The 20,073-nt window shown below is 35.6% G+C and overlaps 1 protein-coding gene across 1 annotated transcript; it reads left to right on the forward strand.

Annotated features, from left to right (window-relative positions):
• The first annotated feature begins 678 nt into the window (after window positions 1–678).
• Window positions 679–19,799, forward strand: LOC121429819 (serine/Arginine-related protein 53-like). The gene is made up of 9 exons (XM_041627059.1): window positions 679–785; window positions 6,486–6,758; window positions 7,412–7,570; window positions 9,145–9,316; window positions 10,320–10,371; window positions 12,022–12,078; window positions 12,753–12,859; window positions 13,511–13,660; window positions 18,762–19,799. The coding sequence occupies exons 2-9, from the start codon at window positions 6,502–6,504 to the stop codon at window positions 18,882–18,884; spliced, it is 1,077 nt and encodes a 358-aa protein (XP_041482993.1). The 5' UTR covers window positions 679–785; window positions 6,486–6,501; the 3' UTR covers window positions 18,885–19,799.
• Window positions 19,800–20,073: the final 274 nt, after the last annotated feature.

The following is a 20,073-nucleotide window of genomic DNA, read 5'->3' on the forward strand; positions in this document are numbered from 1 at the left end:
CAATAATAGTCTCCCTAATATTGTTAAATTTAAATCCTTTGTTAAGAAACAGAAAGAAATAGAATATTTTTTTAGCAAAGAAGAATCACAAACTGTCTACTCATATTAAGAAATGGCGTTTTGAGATTTGAACCCCCTTGTAATTTTATAGGACCATCTTTTGATCATACTAGAATGTAACATGTACTTGTATGTTTATCCCTATACCCTTGATTATAACTTTTACTATATGTCTTGATGTCATTCATGCCTGAACAATATTTATTTTGTAATGCTTCTTTTATTCTGCCACAACCATCCCCCTTTTTTGTATAATTATGTACATGTATATGATTGTTTCCAATTATGGATCACTTGTAAATATTTTGATTGATTTGAGATTGATTTTATACCAATAAATACATAAATAAAAAAAAATAAAAACAGACCCCCTCCAAATATCATAACTTTTTATGGAACTATTATGTTAGACATGATCGGACTGAAAGGAGATAAAACCGGAATTCTCACTTTGAAATGTATTGAAATTAGTGACTTCTATGCGCTGACAGAATAATAACGTGAGATTATACGAAAAAAGAATTTCACTCGGGATATCACTTCCAGAAATGGAAAAAAATCATATATTAAATTTCGCATAATTGTTTTTGTCGGAGATGGCGCTTAAGCATGTTTTGTGCAGCGCCGAGTCGAGTCAGAGACAGGGACAGATCAGAGTCAGAGAGAGAGACTGATGATACTGGAAATAAGTTAAAACTGGAATTTCACTCTTTCAACGTAACACTGTAAGTTTGTTTGCTTTACTGTTCTTTACCCAAAGTGAGTGTCATTATTCTTTTTTTTCTCATGATACGTTTTGTAACTTGGGTTTAGCTTGGCTCGATGCTAATTCATGCTTCAGCCCAGTCCCATTCATAGGTTTTGGTGTGATCATGATTGAGTGAGTGCTCGGAGTCCGAGCCCAGTGAGTGAATGGGCCTGGGGCCGATTGCACGAAAGGGTCTTTCCAAGGACCGTCTTTCGTGTCGCCCATCTTTTATGATACGCTATAAGCGGGGGTGTTTCTTAAATTTATGATAAAGAATAAGATTCGTTAGCTTGCTTTTAAATCAAATTTTATACAATTTCATGATGTATCACATCATTTTATAAACAAATATTTTGTTTATTTTAACGGACGAATGAAATATGTTTGCAGATGATTTATCTAAAATGAGTTTCACATGGCGCATCATAAAAGATGGGCGACACGAAAGACGGTCCTTGCAAAGACCCTTTCGTGTAATCAGCTCCTGGCCTGGGTGCTTTCAATAATAGTATACAGTGTTGAAATCTGGTGTTGGTGTTGTGACAACACCAACATCATCCACATCGCCGTACTTGAAATCATGCTGGTGTTGGGATTTACCTCGGAAAATATGACATATTTCCGGAAGTTTTGTGTTTACGCTGGTGTTGAAATTTTCTATGAATGTCGTCTGCTGAACCGAGCAATACTATTCAATACAGCTGGTGTTGTCATGTTGACGATCTATGTGTAATTTCTATATTCAACAACACCAACCTCTAACGTTAAGGATTGGGAAAATCGTGATTTCAAGTTTGGTGTTGGCGTTGATGAACTGTAGCTCACGAACAGGCAGCGAATACGATGAAAAACATCCCAGTAAAATTTAAGATTAGCGTGAATCATTTGAGTTTTATACATTTTGATGAAAAATAATCTTTATGCTTTCTGATTATTGTAGTTGTTTTAATATTTGCATTCTCTACGATATTTGATTGCAATTTCTTTCCGATTTCACTTTCGTCGTCGAGAATTTCTCGCATAAATTTGAGATGATCAGCAGTGAATCACACAGGTGGGACATCATAGATGTAGGCTATCGATAACGTGATAGGTATCGCTCCTCTGAACTCCGCTCGTTGTTGGAGATCGGTTCAGGAGACATTTCTTGTTCTCAACACCAAACACAGCCATTGTACCGACCGGCCTTGTGATTACCGAACGTGCACATCGTACGCGTCTGAAAAATTAGATAAATAATAATTTCATATGTTCAAAACTTTGCAACCTCCTTCCAAAAGGAACTTGATTAGTAGGATGATGAAAATGGTCAAAAACACATTTTCAATTCAATAATAAAAGTATTTTCTTAAAAATTAGAAAATATGGTCAAAATAGCTCATCATCAGTTATTTTTTTTTGGTTTTCTCACTTTTCCCATAGAAAACACACGTTCAGCAATACAATACCTTTTTCAAGTGACCAAAATATTTCATGTGCGAAGAGGGGTCTGATTAGAAGCTAAAAAGGAAAAACGATTTCGGCAAAATTTTTTAACAATTTTATTTTGTAGGTAGACCTAGATTAATTTTGTATTTATGGTGAAAGTTTGGTGAATTTTATGAGAATAATGTGTTTGATATGATTGAATTCATAAAAGTATTTACGATCCACCACCATACAATTTAGGACCACAAAATTTAGAAAGCTCTTTGTCATTAAAAACACATGAAAATAATTTTCAAGTCCTCAAAAAAAATGAAAATTACTTGAAATTACTGAGTCATAAACCAAGACAAAATATGTCTTGATAAATTGAGATTATCCTAGTTTATGAGGACAGTTTTTATTTTCACTTATCCCTGCAGGACATAAACAGTAACTACGGGAATGGAGTCTTGGAGAGCTCTGAAAATAGCCTCAGTGATCCCCAATTCCCCCCAGTTCACCGTCTATTTTTCACAACTTGCCGTCTTCCAATAATCTTGTTATGAAACCTGATATGTTTACATTTGATGGTTTCAGACCGCCTCAAAGTTAGTCAGTTCCAGGTATTTTGTGATCAGAAATTTCAGGGTGGTGTGAATGCAGGAATAATTAATGGGTATTTTTTAGCCTAGAAAAGTTTTCGTAATTGAACAGGGATTCTTATGATTGGTGTCAGCACTTGACAGATGACTGAACTTTCCTAGATTTCTTGTGTGGAGAAATCTTTGAAAACTGAGACAGTCCCTGTAAACTGGGACGATCCCATTTTTCTGACCAGCACCTCTACTGGTGCTGTGAAAAACAATGTCTATGGAACCAATCACGGTTAGACTAGCCAGGAGGCTCCTAAGTTAGAGAGTAAAATCATTCACAATGTCTGCTTACCCTCCACTTAGCCAGGGATTGTACCTGTACAGGGATTGTATCCGGTAAGATGCGAAAGATATTGTATGTTTGATTTTGCCAGCGCCATATTGAGGTTGCGATGAATGCTCCCTGGGGAGGGGAAATTGTGCATTTTTCGTGCGGGATTGAAATGAATCCAATGACCAGGGTAATCTTTGAGCTATTCTGGGAAAAGCGCTCTATGAAAATTGGCTATTATCATTATTATGTGAGTATAGCAGGCCTTTACAAAAAAAAATTGCTTGCCCGATAGAAAAACCGCTTGCCCTATTTGTTTTTGTCTCACCTGCGTAGCAGAGTGAGACTATAGGCGCCGCTTTTCCGACTGCGGCGGAGGCGGTGACGGTGTCAACATCAAATCTTAACCTGAGGTTAAGTTTTTTGAAATGACATCATAACTTACAAAGTATATGGACCTAGTTCATGAAACTTGGACATAATGTTAATCAAGTATCACCAAACATCCTGCATGAGTTTCACGTCACATGACCAAGGTCAAAGGTCATTTGGGGTCAATGAACTTTGGCCAATTGGGGGTATCTATTGAATTACAATCAAAACTTTAAAAGTTTTTGGATCTGATTCATGAAACTTGGACATAATAGTAATGAAGTATCACTGAACATCCTGTGCAAGTTTCAGGTCACATGATCAAGGTCAAAGGTCATTTAGGGTCAATAAACTTTGGCCGAATGGGGGTATTTGTTGAATTACCATCATAACTTTGAAAGTATGTTGGTCTAGTTCATAAAACTTGGAAATAAGAGTAACCAAGTATCACTGAACATCTTGTGCGAGTTATAGTAGTTTTCAAAGTCAGCAATGCTGCTATGTGGAATCGCGTGATGCAGGTGAGACGGCCAGAGGCATTCCACTTGTATAATTTTTTTTATTATGACGGCACTATTATTTTTAAAGGTCATACAAAATAACAATAATTGAGAATCATGTAGTATAAAAGAACACACATTTGAAAGTATATTTTCAGCAACATAGGCCTGAGTCATTACGTTTATTTTGAAATTTTTTCGCTATTTATAAATGGGGCTTAATTTAAGGTTAAAAAAAAACCTTCACCAAAAGTTGCTAAAATTTCATATTTTGCATCTTTAAATCCATGAAATGGTTATCTGTTTGCCATATTTCCTTAGAATTGTTTTGATTTAGTTGGAAACTATAAAGACAGCCAGTGAAAAATATTTAGCTCTTTATTGACTCTGAAAAATATAATTTTACGATGTAAAAAAAAAAAAATTCAGAGGGGAGTGGCCAAAATTTCACATTTTACATCATGAAATGGTCATTTATTTTCCATATTTCCTTGAATTTTTTTTTTAATTACAAACTATCAAGAAAATTAAGAATATTCATCTCTCTCTTGTCTTTTCTTCATCATTTTATGATGTTACACTCGGTCAATATCTTTTATATTGTAGTCCGGCATGTAGAATTTCATGGGTTTTTTTTTGTCATGGTGTTGCAGCATTGATCATTGATCGTATCGTTTAATCGTTTTGATCGTTTTACACTTGGTCATCATGAAAGTCTACATGTGGGACCACAATAATAAAAAACATTTACCGAGTGTAACATCAGAAATTAGAGTCAAGAAAGAGCTGAATATTCTTCCTTTTTGCAGTAGTTTACAACTAAATCAAACAATTTCAAGGTAGTATGGAAAATACATGTAGATGGCCAATTCATGAATTTTTGCAAAATGTGAAATTTTAGCCACACATAGAACGTATTATAAAATAGGTGTATTATTTCAAGCATCGCGATTGGCCAATACGCGTCACATGACATCCAACTTTTTTGTGCACTGCATGCACACGGCAGTGCAAAAGGTGCGCAACGAAAATTGACATTGCATGCTCAAGCAAACAAGTGCTGTAGAAGTCCCGGGAGAAGTCCAACAAAACTGTACTGTATCTTTTTAAGAATTTGTTTCTGTGTTGCTATTTTATAAAACAAATAATGCACTTGCTCTGTCGTGCGTAAAAGCAAATGCATAGAAAGCTCGGTTTCTTCAGATGGTGCACACTGGACACTCGCTGCCAGTGGCTCAAGCACAGTACGGCACCTATCTAAAGAAACCTTGCGTGCTCTGCATTTCCACTAACGCACTCGGCTGCATGCATTATTTGTATAAGATGCGATGGCATGGTTTTTTCGAACAAGGTACCTGGCAATAAATTATTGGTAATTGGCGCTGATTTTACATCAGTTTCAACTGTTTTTTTACTTGTTTGATATAGTCTGACTTTGAGAGATAGTTGTGATTATCCAAAAGATATTGAAATTTGGAGGGTCTACTGATATTTTATTTCCAAAACAACCACTTGCCCGACTGGGCAATTGACTTTGAGAAATACTTGCCCGCACATCATTTTCACTTGCCCCGGGCAAGCGGGTTTGTCACGCCCTGCGTATAGGATGGGCAAAACTCCTGAGATTTCTACTTTCCCTGTAAAAAATTCTAAACCCAAATTATGTAAATTGGCTAGAACTTCATTTCTTACATTTATACATTATTGATTACATTTTTAAGCAATATACCGGTACATTACAAAACCCAGATATTTATTATGAGAAGATGGGATGTATCTTACAGATGTTTACATTCATTCATTTAGCCAATATAAACAGTAATCAATTCAATTCAATTATTTTATTTTCCACTTTCAATTTCATATTTACAATTATGATACAATTGGCATAGTAACATCACATTTGAAGTACATACAAAAAATAATTAACATTCTAAAATTACGATAGACAATCATCAAATCGAGATAATTGAAAACAGGCACATGTACGTTGTAGGTTTTTAATCTATGTAGCATGAATATTTTTTTGTTAAATTTTTTGATAATTTCTTTTACATGAGTATTCCATTTTAGGACTGCTTGGTTCATGACGCCAAGTATCTTGTCTACATGTACTTACCCTCATGTAACGATTAATAATTCTTAATGGATGCAAAGTGGTTAGTTTCAAACGAGGTTTTCGATATGCAGTGTACTAACTATATACTAGTCAAGTATCAAGTATCATATTTCTTTTTTTCCAAGTGTTTCTTAAAACAAAAGGACTAGTCTAGAGACAGTAACATGTCTTATATGTGTTTTGCGATTCAACATGTCAAGTTAAAACTTCTTCTTTAAAAGAATGTTGATTCAGGTTGAAATATATTATGTACAGGTGGGCTTAGTCTTTCAATAGATATGAAATTCAGCTGCTATCTGATCTGTATGTAACGTGAAAATTTCCCATCATGATATTTTTTCTTTTTAAAATCCAGGTTGTAGGACATCTCGATGGGTAGCAAGAAGAAGCGCAAGCGTGAACGGCGATCAAGATCCAGATCGTCTTCTAGTGAAGACACCGACTACAGTAGATCTCGCAGGAGGTCCAGGTCTCGTTCAAGGTCCAGACGTTCAAGGTCTAGATCCAGATCCAGACGTTCAAGGTCTAGGTCTAGATCTAGGTCCCGTTCACGCTATGATGACAGAAGGGAAAAGTCTTCAAGAAGGCATAAGGACAAAAAGAAATCAAAGGATAAAGATAGATCAAGGTTAGTGTAATTTACGTAAACTATTGGGAGATCCTCGTAACATAAATGATGTGTATTGATCAAAATGAATTGTACCCATAATCTAATTGGTCAAAAACACAGTGCAAAAATGTAGAATGATGTGAACAGAAGTTCCCTAAATTATGGTTATGTGACTTATGAATATCAATGAGTATGCAAATAGCTGCCAATAAACCTGTGTATTGAGCCAATCAGATGACAATACAATTAAATTATTTCATGGAAATACATAGTAATATTATAGTGAGTAAATAAATATTGAAAGGAAACAGCTTACTCTGATTTTGTTTTAGAAATAAATAAGTTAAATTCTTGCTAACTTTTTGAATTACTAACTTCTTTTTCAACCATATTTTCTGTACATATATAGGAGCATATCTGAAGTTTTCCACCGCACAGGATGTTTGCAATAGCAAAGCTTTGCTTTTGGGGACATTGGCACTTGTTACTAAATGTGTCAATATTTTTGTGCGTTGTATAAATTTGTGGCTGATTGGCAAATCATGAAAGCCGTGAAAATAAAATCTTCGCAAACATAACAGCTTCTACGGAATTTATAATGATTACATGAGTATTAGATTAACACTTTTATTAAGCCAAGATTTTTATCTTTCAAATTGATCATATTCTAGAAATCGCAGCAGATCTCGTGAGCGTAGTTCAAGAAGCCATAAATCTTCAAGACGTTACTCCAGCTCCCGATCAAGAAGTCGCTCAAGAGATCGGGACTATTCTAGATCGAGCAAGAAAAGGTCCAGGAGAAGTCGATCAAGAAGTAGGTCTAGGCACAGGTAAGCCATGATCAGTTTTAATCAAACTCTGGTTTAATTTAAGCTCTGGTCTAAGTTGTGCTTCAACTATGGAAAGCCAATTATTACAAAAATGGGGGAGAACTGATGAAAAATTTTCAGCACATTTGACCTTCAAAATATTTCTGTTTCTGTTTATGGTAACTCTTGTAAGAACTCTGCAGGACAGCACTTTTGCTGGTAAACGCCAAGCTGGTATCTAATCAATTACCTTGGAAACATTTTACGTCTAGGTTAATCAGTCATAGTGGCTGAAGTAATAGACGACAGATATCACTCTTGGGCCTTTTTATCAAAATGGAGACTATGGCCTAGCTGGGATTTGAACTCACAACCTTGCGATTATGATTCCGATGCTTTAACCATTAAACCATTTAAACAAAATTTTGGCATTATTGGCTTTCCATCATTTTGGCATAAACTGCTAAAATTTGCCAAAGTTAAATTGGACTTTAGAATATGGAGTGTAATTATGACGGCGGTGTAGTTAATCCTTGGTTAGGTAACCCTAGATTAAATTACTTATTAGGCATTTTCCATAAAATATTAGAAAATAAATACAAAGTAACAATTATGGAAAGATTGAGAAGGCAACAAGAAAAGTGAAAGAGCTTTTTGAAGAGCTGCCACCACTTCTATGAAATGCCAATTGTTATGTCATTCACAAATTACGAATACACCTATTTCATTTCTGCCACAAAAAAATCAAAGAGTATGAGTTGTAAAATGAGAAGAATGGGATTATATGAGTATACATTAAATTTTAATGAGTTATTTGTTACAATTTCTAATGTATAATATGTGAGAATTATAATATATTCTAGCATTCCATACAAATGTGGGCTAATATTATTAATTAGACCAGAGGTAAACAAGGTTTAATTATTGGAATACAACCGATTTGTAGAAAAGGCAGACTTAGACTTAGTGGGGTGGACATCAATTAATACATTGCCTCTTGGATGTGGGTTACCTTGAGGATATTATTATTATTTTGGCCATTTGAGCTTGGTGGCTCGTAATTGAATATTCAGGCCTACCCAACTTTCATTGTATAATATTAATATTGGTTAAACATAATCTGATGATGAGGAAATGATAAAGACTTCATTTCAGTGCTAAATAAAAGTGGAATTTTATTTTTGTAAGTTTACAATATTTTCCTGTTAATATTGCACTGTTTCCATAATAAAAGAAATTCTTTGTGATATCAGTATTAAAATATATGAAGTTTGATTCGAAGAGAGAAATAAAAAAATCATATCTTTAAAATGATTTTTTCACCAGTTCATGTTGTATATTTTCTTTTATAATTATGTTTAGCAAATCATGTCCGTAATTGAGATGTATATTTTGTCTTCTTTTGAATCATAACCAAAGAAAGATGCAAAATATAATTGATTATTAGTAAATTATTATAAGAACTCAGTTCAGTAAGAAATGCCTTTTACCCTCACGTTGCATGTAAGTTTACCACAATACCCATTTTTCGCCTTCGATTTACTTTTATGTAAACACAAACTTATGTAAATTTTGATGTATACTTCTTGCTGAAGGTCGTCATCAAGGTCATATTCTAGGTCAAGGTCAAGATCTTGGTCAGGAGATAGGAGACGCTCAAGAAGTCGCTCAAAGGAGAAACGGAGTAGCCGTGGGTCCAGCCATTCTAAGAAGGATGATCTTTCAAAGGGCTCTGCTGAAAGCAATGGTGATGCTTCAACAAGCATGGTGAGGTTTTTTTCCTTCTCAACAGTTCATATCAATGACAAAAATTCTTCTAATACAAATTTAAACGGCCAGGTTCTTTAGAGCATTTCATACAGGGACCTGTAAGATGTTTTATGCGAAAACATCTACTTTATCTGACAGAGACCATAGTCACTGTACTTCTCGGCCAATAAACATCAAGGAAAGTTTGTCAGATCTGACAACTTGTTGGACAAAATGTTTTGATGAAACACTCCCCAGTTGTATTCATACTGGAGTTCATTCTTTTTTCAAATTAAAGATGACAAAATTGTGTTATATGTCCTCAGTGATTTTACCAGCCAGATTAAACCTTGGCTGGTCTCCAAACATGATTTTGAAATAATCTAGTTCAAAGTTTGGATGTGTTTCCAATGCTCATAACTTTGTGCTCTTAAGGAAATCACAGCTTTATTTTTACCAGCTTAAAGCATAAATTCTATAATTTTGTAATAAGCAAAATTTGGTTGACATTTCAAATTTATTTTGTCAATATTTGAAATGAAGCACACCTAGGCAGTTCAGTAACATTATTTTTTATGAAAAACAAGGGGAGGTGGACTCAGATCACTTCCTGAAAGAGTATGGATCATGCGTGTAGTTTTAAGCATCATAAAACCACGGTTTATGCCAGTTCATGAAATCACTTGATGTATATTTGCAACATCTAGTTCTGGTTTTTTACCCACGTGTGCTATAGGACGCTTCGTAAAACTATAGCAGAGGGATAGTCCTGTTCAAAATAAATGTCAATTTTCTCTCATTCTTTAAATAATGAAAATTTTTATCGGTAATTTGATAAAGTCAATAGAGTTAGAGTTAAAGACATGCTCTCGGAATAGGTAAAAAAAAAAACCATTTAGAGAATAATATTACCATGTGATGTGATAGACTTTTTACCAATCATAAAGCTGGGTTGATGTTGGATGCCTGTAGATGTTATGTTAAATATGTATTTATATAATTTATATTTATGTCCTTTCAGAACCCAGCAGAGAGCATTAAAGTTAAGATGCAGAAGGCTCTTGAAGCTGCAGGTATGTGGAAATATTGTCATCAGCATTCACTTTTGCTTGGTACAATATTTGTTATCCGCATCATCAGAAAGCAATTGAAAACTGCACTCTAAAATGCACTTTCGGGCAGCCTTCATCAAAAGCTTGATCTATTAATTTCAAGAGCTAGTTGATTTGAATAAATAGAGAAAGAGCAAGCAGTTGTAACACTGAAAATTTCATCAAATGTTGATGTAAGAAAAGGAAATTATGACGTACAGTGCATATTTTCATTTTTTCAATTTCACCAAAAAGTTATTTGTGGCTCAACAGGGTTGGAATGCAAATGTGAGACGATGATGTCATACGCTCACTGTTTTTTGTGTAATGTGAATTATGAGATTTTATTGTGGAGTGTGTGTAACATATGAAATGAGGAAATATGACAAATGTACATATACTTTGTGATTCTTTAACCAATGTTGTACAGTGCATCCCAGAAAAAAGGAAACCAGGATTCCCATATTTTTTTTCTTCAAAGGCAAATTAATATTTCATTTACATAATCATATAATTCAATTATTCCTCTTTAATTTGATACCTAACATGAGACGAACACTTCACGCATTGATGAGCAAGACGAGTTTGAAATTTTGATGTCAAAACCAGGTTGTGCAGAAAAATGGGAAAAGCTTGGTTCAAAATATGACGACCGTGCTTATATACTACAATTGGCTCTTTAGCATTTCTTTTGTATTCTTTGTTAGGATTCTCTCAGTGATCCCTGAAATGAGAGTGGATTCAGGTTCACTCATGAGTTTCTGTGCAAATCGTTTCTGATATGCCTAAATATTTATTGTTTGTAATTTACCATGCGTGGAACGATTTGCTAAGCTGTTGGTTTCAAAGGAGAGATGATATTCCACTCTTCCCACTAGTAACAAATTTATAGGTACACCATATTTAATCATTGTGATATCTATTTCTGAAAACTGGTTTCCTTTTTTGGGGGACGTACTGTATTACAGTCGTTTGTGAATGAGTGAGCTGCTGATGCCATGGGCTCATTGTGCATTCTGTTATGTTATGTCAGATAGTTTGTATCATAATTAACTCGCTCACTTGCCTACTCTGTGTGTGGATTCACAATCACATTCGGCCCTACCCCTTCCCTGCACTTCACATGATTCAGTTCACCCTCCATCCTCCATAAAACTCTTGTAATCTCCGCCTCTTGCTTCTTCCAAAAGTAATATCATCACAAAATTTTGTTGCCTGCCTGACAGAAGGATGTAGGATTTGTGAGTGCATCAATTCCTGTCCCTTTTGATCCGGTAGAAAGGCGTTAACGCTCTCATGCACTGTAAATTCTGTGTAGCACATGCTTTTATGCCAGCCGCAAAGGACTTGCCAATTGCTGCCCAAATGCATCCTGCTGCCTTTCTGCCAGCTGAGCTACAACGTGTAACATTTTCAACTTCAAATGGCTTGGAATTCAGGGGAGCGTTTCACCAATATTTCTGTCCGACAAGTTGTCAGATCTGACAACTTTCCTTGATTTTGATTCGCTAAATATCTGTATTGCTAGGGTAACTGTCACACAAAACAGGACTTGTCTGAAAAAACGTCCGACAAGTCCTTCCATGACATGCTCCCAAGAGTTTTTTATATTTTTATCTCCTTGATTTTCAGCTTCTGCTGACGCCAAACTAAGAGGACAAGGTGTTCTTCCACAGGTTGCTAAACCAGGTAAGAAGACACTGACACATTTTTGCCTGCAACAATTGTTCTGGGCTTAATTTCATCTAAGATGTAGGGTTAGGGTAAGGGTGGCAATAGGGTTTTATGTTAGAAATAAGGTAGGATATAGTGTTAAACCCATGGTTGAAGTTGGTAATTTGATTAGTGTGTGGAATTTAGAGCAAAGCAGGTGTAGGGTAGGGTGTAGTGTTAAACTCAAGGTTGAAGTGTGTGGAATTTAGAGCAAAGCAGGTGTAGGGTAGGGTGTAGTGTTAAACTCAAGGTTGAAGTCATGGAACCAAGAAGATTGCCGCTTATTGGGAATATATTTTCTTGGTCTACAAGCCAGTAGGTGTTCTAGGATAGTCTACTATCACATGGGTTAAACCCATTGGCCCAAATTCACAAAGGTGGTTTTGAAAACATCGGTTGAACCCTTGGTTTATGCAGATTTGCTGTATAAATTACGCTTGTTTACGATGTATATTAAAAAATTTCCAATGCTGATGCACGCGTTTGTCACAGTGCACAAAAAATTTTGCTGGTTGGCTTGTTGCCATGGTGACATATGCTATTTTGAATTAATTTTGAATTGTTTAGTTCACTCTTCCAACAGTGTCTCAAGAATTCTAACAAAAATTGATGAATGATCATGATTGTATCAATTGTGTTGTATGTTGTAGAAAACCTAACGCCAGCAGAAGAACTGAAGAGGCAAAAGATTCTTGACAAGTTGGAGAAGGATAGCTTTCATCCAAAGAACTTTTCTTCATCTGTCAGCGATGTCAAGGTAAGTACATGTACATCAATGTTTGAAGCATTCAATGATTTGCAATGTTTAATGATATTATTTATAAAATGAAAAAATTCATATAAATAGTGCATCTTAACCATCACTTTAAAATTAAAAATGCCCAAAATTCAATTGAATTGCTCTTTCCGTTTCATGCATGTTTGATTCCGAGCATTTTACATATTTTTTGCACCCCCCAAAGAAAAAAAGAAATTGAATGAATAAATCATAAATTAAAATTCAATGTTCCACCTTTGGTATTAAATAATCAAAGAACTACATATATGAGTAGACGAGGTCTTATGCTGGTGACCCCCCCCCCCCTCCGTTTATCTATGGCATGTTTTGTGTAGGGGTGTTGTGCATGTAGCTCAGTAGAGGTCCCGTGTTCAAATCCCTCCACAGTACTTGCATCCTTGGCAAGGCATTTATCAACATTGCCACTCTCCAGCCAAATGTACTAAGTGGGTACCTGGTATGAAGTAAATTCCTTGAATGCTTGATCACCTGATCAGGGTTACTGCATTATAGCTTGGTTAAAGTAATAGTTTGCAATGCTTAGAAACATTGTATTGAGCACCAATAAATGTTGTACATGATTTTCATCAATCATTGACTTTTAGCAATATGTGTTTGCATATTTTACAGACTAAAGAAACTCCACAAGGAATGACGTTTGAAGCATCACACGATAGTGCTATATTTGGTTCTTCATTGGATGGAACAGAAGTGACGGTATCCAAGCAAGCTTTTACAAGAGGACCTCGCTACAAAACAAAGACCTTTACTAGCCAAGCGGTGAGTACAAAATATGTATCTGTATTTGTGATGGTGATGATGGTGGTGGTGGTGACGATGATGATGGTGATGGATGTGGTCCAGGTGGTCGTGGTGATGATGATGATGGTGGTGATGATGATGGTGGTGGGGTGATGACGATGATGGTGGTGGGGTGATGACGATGATGGTGGTGGGGTGATGACGATGATGGTGGTGGTGGTGATGATGATGATGGTGGTGATGATGATGATGGTGGTGGTGGTGATGATGATGATGGTGGTGGTGATGATGATGATGATGGTGGTGGGGTGATGACGATGATGGTGGTGGTGAGGATGATGGTGGTGGTGATGATGATGATTATGGTGATGAGGATGATGGTGGTGGTGATGATGATAATGGTGGTGATGAGGATGATGGTGGTGGTGATGATGATGATTATGGTGATGGTGGTGTTGGTGGTGGTGATGATGATGGTGATTATGATGATAGTGATGATGGTGCTGGTGATGATGATGATGGTGGTGGTGATGATGATGATGGTGGTGGTGATGGTGATTACGATGATGATGATGAATGATGATGAGGGAGAAGTAAAAAACAAGGATTAGAAAAATGAAGTAAAAGATGCTGTGCTCTTTCTTTGTCAGGTGATGATGGTGATTATTATGAAGATAATTGCAATGATGGTGTTGGTGATAATGGTGATTGGAATTTGTCGCAAATAATGGAATCAATGGCGATTTCGCGTCAGTTATGGTCATATCATGTTAGAGCGAACATGTGTAGAAGTTTCTGTTTCTGTTTATGGTAATTCCCTTAGGAACTCGGCAGGAGAGCATTTTGCTGGTAAATGCCAAGCTGGTTTATAACCTAGGAAATATTTTATGTCTAGGTTAATAATGGCTGACCTTATTGACAACAGAAATTATTCCAAGGCATTTTTATAAAAGTGGAGACAATCGCAGAGAGGGGATTCAAACCCACAACCTCGCGATTATGAGATCATTGCTCTGACCACTGGTTTGGTCAGAGTGCTTATAGTTTTGTTAGAGAGAGGTAGAGAAAGAGATGGAGAGATATATCTAGAGAGAGAGAGAGAGAGAGAGGGTGGAAAGATATCGAGAAAGAATGTGCATGTTTGTGAAGCAGGAAAAGAAAAAGTGACAAAAAAAAAGAAAGTGTGAATGGATGTTATATAGATTTTATTTTATAGATGTTATCAATATATTTTACCCTGGGTAGCTACTTTAGTCCCAGAAGCTCTTTCCAGGAGGCCCTTCTTAGGTCTACTCTGATCTGGCACTCAAGCATTCAAGGAATTTCTTCCTATAGGCCATCCATTTACTAGGTGGGTGTTTCATAAAGCTGTTTGTCCGGTTACAAAAGATTTTACACACTACTGGGACCCGTTGCAGAAAGAGTTGCGTTTAAACGCAAGCCAAAAAATCAATTGCAAGTCCCAAATGCGCGCTGTTGATTGGTTGAAAATCAAGTTGCGCATGATTTTTAGAGTTGCGATTGATTGCAACTCTTTCTGCAATGGGCCCCGGGTGACCCTTTCTTGTGCCACACGTAATATCCCTATGTAGCAGACTTAGCACCTAACATTATGTTCCGGTCATACACAAGTTGTGTGTAACTTTATGAACAGCTTTATGAAACATTCACCTGAATGTGTAGTGGCAAATATAGAAAAATGTTTATTTTCATTTATTCCTCTTTTAAAACAAATAACATAAATGTATTCATAAACATAGTGTATGACGATCAAATTAACTATCTAACATAAGTATTTAACAAGGTGCACTACAAAATGTCATAAAACTGAGGAGCTTAAATAACAAGCAGAGCTTGTAGAAAATTAGGTTCCTATTGTGAAAAAGTTGTTACTTTGAGTGGAAAAATGTGGAATGGAATAAATATTTATGACATAGATTGTTATGCACAAAATATATCAAAAGCCATCAAGTTACCAGAAAATGGAGTAGAAAGAGAATAGAAGTAAAAGTAGTAAGATAATATAAAAATGAAAAATGCCAAAAGACATCATGGGTGCTGCAGTGGGATTTGAACCCTGAACCTCATGCTTCTTAGCTTATCCACAGTGTCACCTCTACTAAATGGAACAGACATGCATTTTACATACAGGTGCTAGGTTTATACTGGTTTTACCATCGTCAGGATTGATCATATAAATTGCAACTTTTTGTAATACAGCTATTTCTTAGTGGATCCCCTCATTTCCATACCAGCTTTTGTTATTAGTATAATACAATTTTTTTATGATTCAGCTATAGTTTATTTGTAATTACGTTTGATTTGTACTTGGTTATGCATTTAATGGAAATGAAAATAAGCTTGAATTTGAACATGTCTTGTTCGATGCTATTGTACATGTACATGGACTCCTGTTCTGCTTCTTTTGAGCTGCTCTTTCTTGACCTCAGGAAGTAAAAAAGATTGAACTTAATCTGGAAATCAGGAAAGTTATCAATCAGTCTTGTACATGTATATGATATACAGAGTACAGACCTACAGTATGTAATGACAACCTTTCTTATACATGGTAAATTTCACTTTTAGTTCTGGTTCGGTCTTAAAATTTGAGAAAATATGATATCTTTCCAGTGGCTGCAGCATTTGTTTTTGAATTCACAAAATTATGACTAATCTATTCTACATGTATACCATTATCTGTGATTTATTTTTATTATTTGAGAAGTAAAGAATTGCAAGATGTGCAAATAGGGGTGTGATGTGTTTGAACTTTGAAATGGATTCATAGTTTCATTGTGAGTCACTGTTCATTCATTCATCTTCCCACGTGTATTAAGTCTGTCAGTTTCAGCAATAAGAGAGACAGAATAAAAATATCCATTACAAATCAATACGAGGTATATTTGCGTCAGCACATTGTCAAATACAACTGTTTATCATATCCGTATCTGATTTTAAAGATGAGAGAAAGAGAGAGCATGGAGAGGGGAAATAGGTGGACGTAATAGATTATTAAATGTCATTACATTCTAAAGCAAGCACCGTTTTTAAAAGCAAATCTGACCAATATTTTATAGCCCAGTGATAGAGCAACATTGATCTGGTGGTGCATAGTGGCTGCTGGTCCCACAATCAATTGGGCAAAATCAATTTTTTGAAAATTTCTATTTCAGATTTCTATTTTTGACAATAAAATATGGATTTTCATTTTCCTTTAATACTAGGGTGGCTCAATCAGTAACTGGTATACCTTTGCCCTTGAAAGTCCTACAGTTCTTCTCTACTGTGCACATATTGTTATTTTTAACCAAAAGAAGGGTAATAGCGGGAAAAATACTAAAAGCGCCCCCCCAAAAAAGAAGATATAAAAACCAAACAAAACAACAAAAACTGTCACAACAATAAAAACAAGCAAACCTCAAAAACCTTGTTTCTTGTTTTGGATATCTGGTACATGTACCTCCAAAACATATATGTAAAACATCAACATATTATGGCATTCATTGACTTTAGCACCCTTTATAAACGACCCTAGCAATTATTTATTTACAGTTTTTTGTTGCTGCATACTGAAGTGATAATAAAAGTCACACTGTTATAAAGTTTCATAGAATATGTCATAGATCAAGTATTGAACAAAATGAATGAGATAATCTGTCACTTTCTTGCTGGTAAATAAATGTCAGTTGCACGATTTTGAAAATTTTGATCTTTAAAAGAAAAAAATAGAAGGGGAAAGAGTTTGCAAATTGGAAGTGGAAATCAGTGACATTATGAGTCAGTAATTTTGAGGGGGCACTGGGCATAACATGGCATAAATGTATGTGGACAAATTTATAAAATGTTGCAAAATTTTTGGAATTTTTATGATGAAAATCTAATTTGGTGTTAGAATTTGACATAGTAATATCATTGTAGTAATTATTGTCATAGTACTATTAGTACTATCATATTTTACCCATTTCCATTTCTTTGTCTTGTTCCTTGCCTTTCTTTTTCTTCATATTTAAAAAAAATTCAACAAATGGAATAGGAAGTGCCTGAAAAGTGAACTGATCAGTATCAAAATATAAAGTTGGTTTAATTTTTCAATTGTCTTTAAATATTCCCCTTGTGTTAGCACAGCTTTAATGCACGATTTTACCCATCACAAGAGAGGTCATTTCTGTCACCTTTCTGTGTAGGCTTTCACTGCGAGAGCAAATTTAAAGACGTTTCAAAACTCAATCGTGTTAATATTATATTTGCGATGTTGTAGGTCATAAAATCATAGTTGATTGTGTTTACAGACGCATCTTTTTCGACGTTTAGATTTCCTTCTGAATCATGATTTGAAAGGCGTTTAATTTAATCGTTTGTTTTTTATAATTTATATCTGCATTTTTTAATCATGTTTATGTTGCCATTTAAATATGGAAAATCAGTGGTTTGTACATGCAAACCTGCTTTAGGGATCATCTGTGTAGGACCATCTGTGTAAAAAGACCACAAATTTGTTTCCTTTGTAGAATTTCCCATTGAAATGTGCATTAAAGGAGCCAGTTCATAAAGGCCACCTGCTTCATTAATGACCCCTTTTATCATCTGTCTTGAGTGGTCTTTGTAGAAAGGTTTCACTGTATTTACCAAGGGAAATACTATGGTTTCAAGTCACTCTATTTTTTTTTGCTTTAATAGTGAAGCAACAAATAGCAAATTACAATTGTGATGAAGAGAGATAAAGAATGCGAAAAAATATTCAAATGATACAAAGAATTGTATAATACTTGGGATGTTGATGGTGGTGATGATGGTGGTGGTGATGATGATGATGATGATAATGGTGATGGTGGTGATTATGGTGGTGATGATGATGGTGATGATTATAATGATGATGATGATGATGGTGATGATGACTATGATGATGATGATGACTGGGATGATGATGATGGTGATGATGATGAGTAATTAAAGAAGGAAATAATAATGACAAGGATTGTGATGATGATAAGGATGACACAACTGTCAGTAAAACTAATGATAACGACCATGATTGATTGTATGACAGAAACAAATTAGCTGATAAATAATGAATGATGACATATATAAAAGTTACACATCTGTTTCTTCTGAACAACAGATATCAGCAAGTTCTGAAGAAAAGGAAGAAAGGTGGATTAAAAAACTTCAGGAGATGAGGAGAGAGCGGCTACAGGCGAATCCAGCTCGGTATAAGAATATCTTGAACATTGTAAGGTCCTGAAATATTTTTCTTCAATGATGGAAGGTCAGGATATTAAAAACATTTTATTAACAAAAATAATAAGATGCAACATTCATGAAGCACTTTCAGCCAAATACAAAGTTTGTAAGTACTGCGTGCTGTTGCCCTGGATTTAAGTGCAGTTACATGTTCCGTTATTGGACGCTTGAGCATGCATACTGTAATCCCATGTACTACACATGGGAGGGGAGCGGCAAATGTAGATAAATACATCGACAAAGGTTGCAGTTGCTGTGGTTGGATTTGAATCCCGGGCCTTGTGGTTAGAAGTCTGGAGACCTGTCCACTGAGCCACAACACCTCGTGTCGTGAACATTGGCAGGTTGTGCGAACCCATGAAAGAGTTTTAGATGTGCATATTTATAACACTGGAACCACCAAAAATGACTATCAGAACTGCTCGAGGTCATTGCGTAGAGGTGACATCTGAGTAGAGAGAGAGTGGAGCTCAGTCAGAGAATAGGTCAAAGTTATCAACTGCTCTTGTCTGCTTTCAAATGATATGATTATGAATCAACATGCTATGAGATGTGCTGCATCGTTTCAAGGGCACATCCTACATGGTAAATCAGTCGTCACTAGACGGGAGGATATAATGAGCTACTGAAAGGGACATCATGACCTGTCAAAGTAAACTCGGCCTACCATGACATGAGCTGCAATGTTTGGGTTATGTTTTACGGAGTGTATATCCATCATCATTAGACGGAAGACTGAAACCGCTGCGGATTTAGTGATGTCAATATATAGCTCATAGAGGGAAATATTTATCTGTGAATTATGATGATTGCTGCATGACTCAACTCGCTGTTTGACAAGTCAGACAATTCAAAACCTAATGGGCTGGGTTTTTTGTAAGTGAGATGGTTCTTGACTGTGACGAAGATCGCTTCTTGAATTCTCTAAAAAAGATGGTTTTGTTGTTACAAAAATAGTCGGATTGACATAATAAACCATGTGACCATCATGAAGATACTATCATGTATTTTTTTAAGTGACAAAATGCAAAAAGTAAATAGACAAGTCTAAATTAGACCGTCTGGGCATTAGACTAAATGACATTTAGCCCATGGGAGCACAAGATCAAGTGTTGTCTGGACTAAGTGACAATTGGACCAGCTTGATAGTAGACCAAGAACATGATGGCGTTAAATTAATCTAGAAGTAG

The sequence above is a fragment of the Lytechinus variegatus genome, chromosome 16 (genome assembly GCF_018143015.1).
Source record: "Lytechinus variegatus isolate NC3 chromosome 16, Lvar_3.0, whole genome shotgun sequence".
In the NCBI taxonomy this organism is placed as follows: Eukaryota; Metazoa; Echinodermata; class Echinoidea; order Temnopleuroida; family Toxopneustidae; genus Lytechinus; species Lytechinus variegatus.

Bases quoted from the DNA above. Each gene is read 5' to 3' on its own strand.
- LOC121429819 (XM_041627059.1), top strand. From the start codon at position 6,502: ATGGGTAGCAAGAAGAAGCGCAAGCGTGAACGGCGATCAAGATCCAGA. The intron at 12,079-12,752 runs GTAAGAAGACAC...TGTATGTTGTAG, and splicing joins TCCACAGGTTGCTAAACCAG to AAAACCTAACGCCAGCAGAA. The intron at 13,661-18,761 runs GTGAGTACAAAA...TCTGAACAACAG, and splicing joins AGACCTTTACTAGCCAAGCG to ATATCAGCAAGTTCTGAAGA.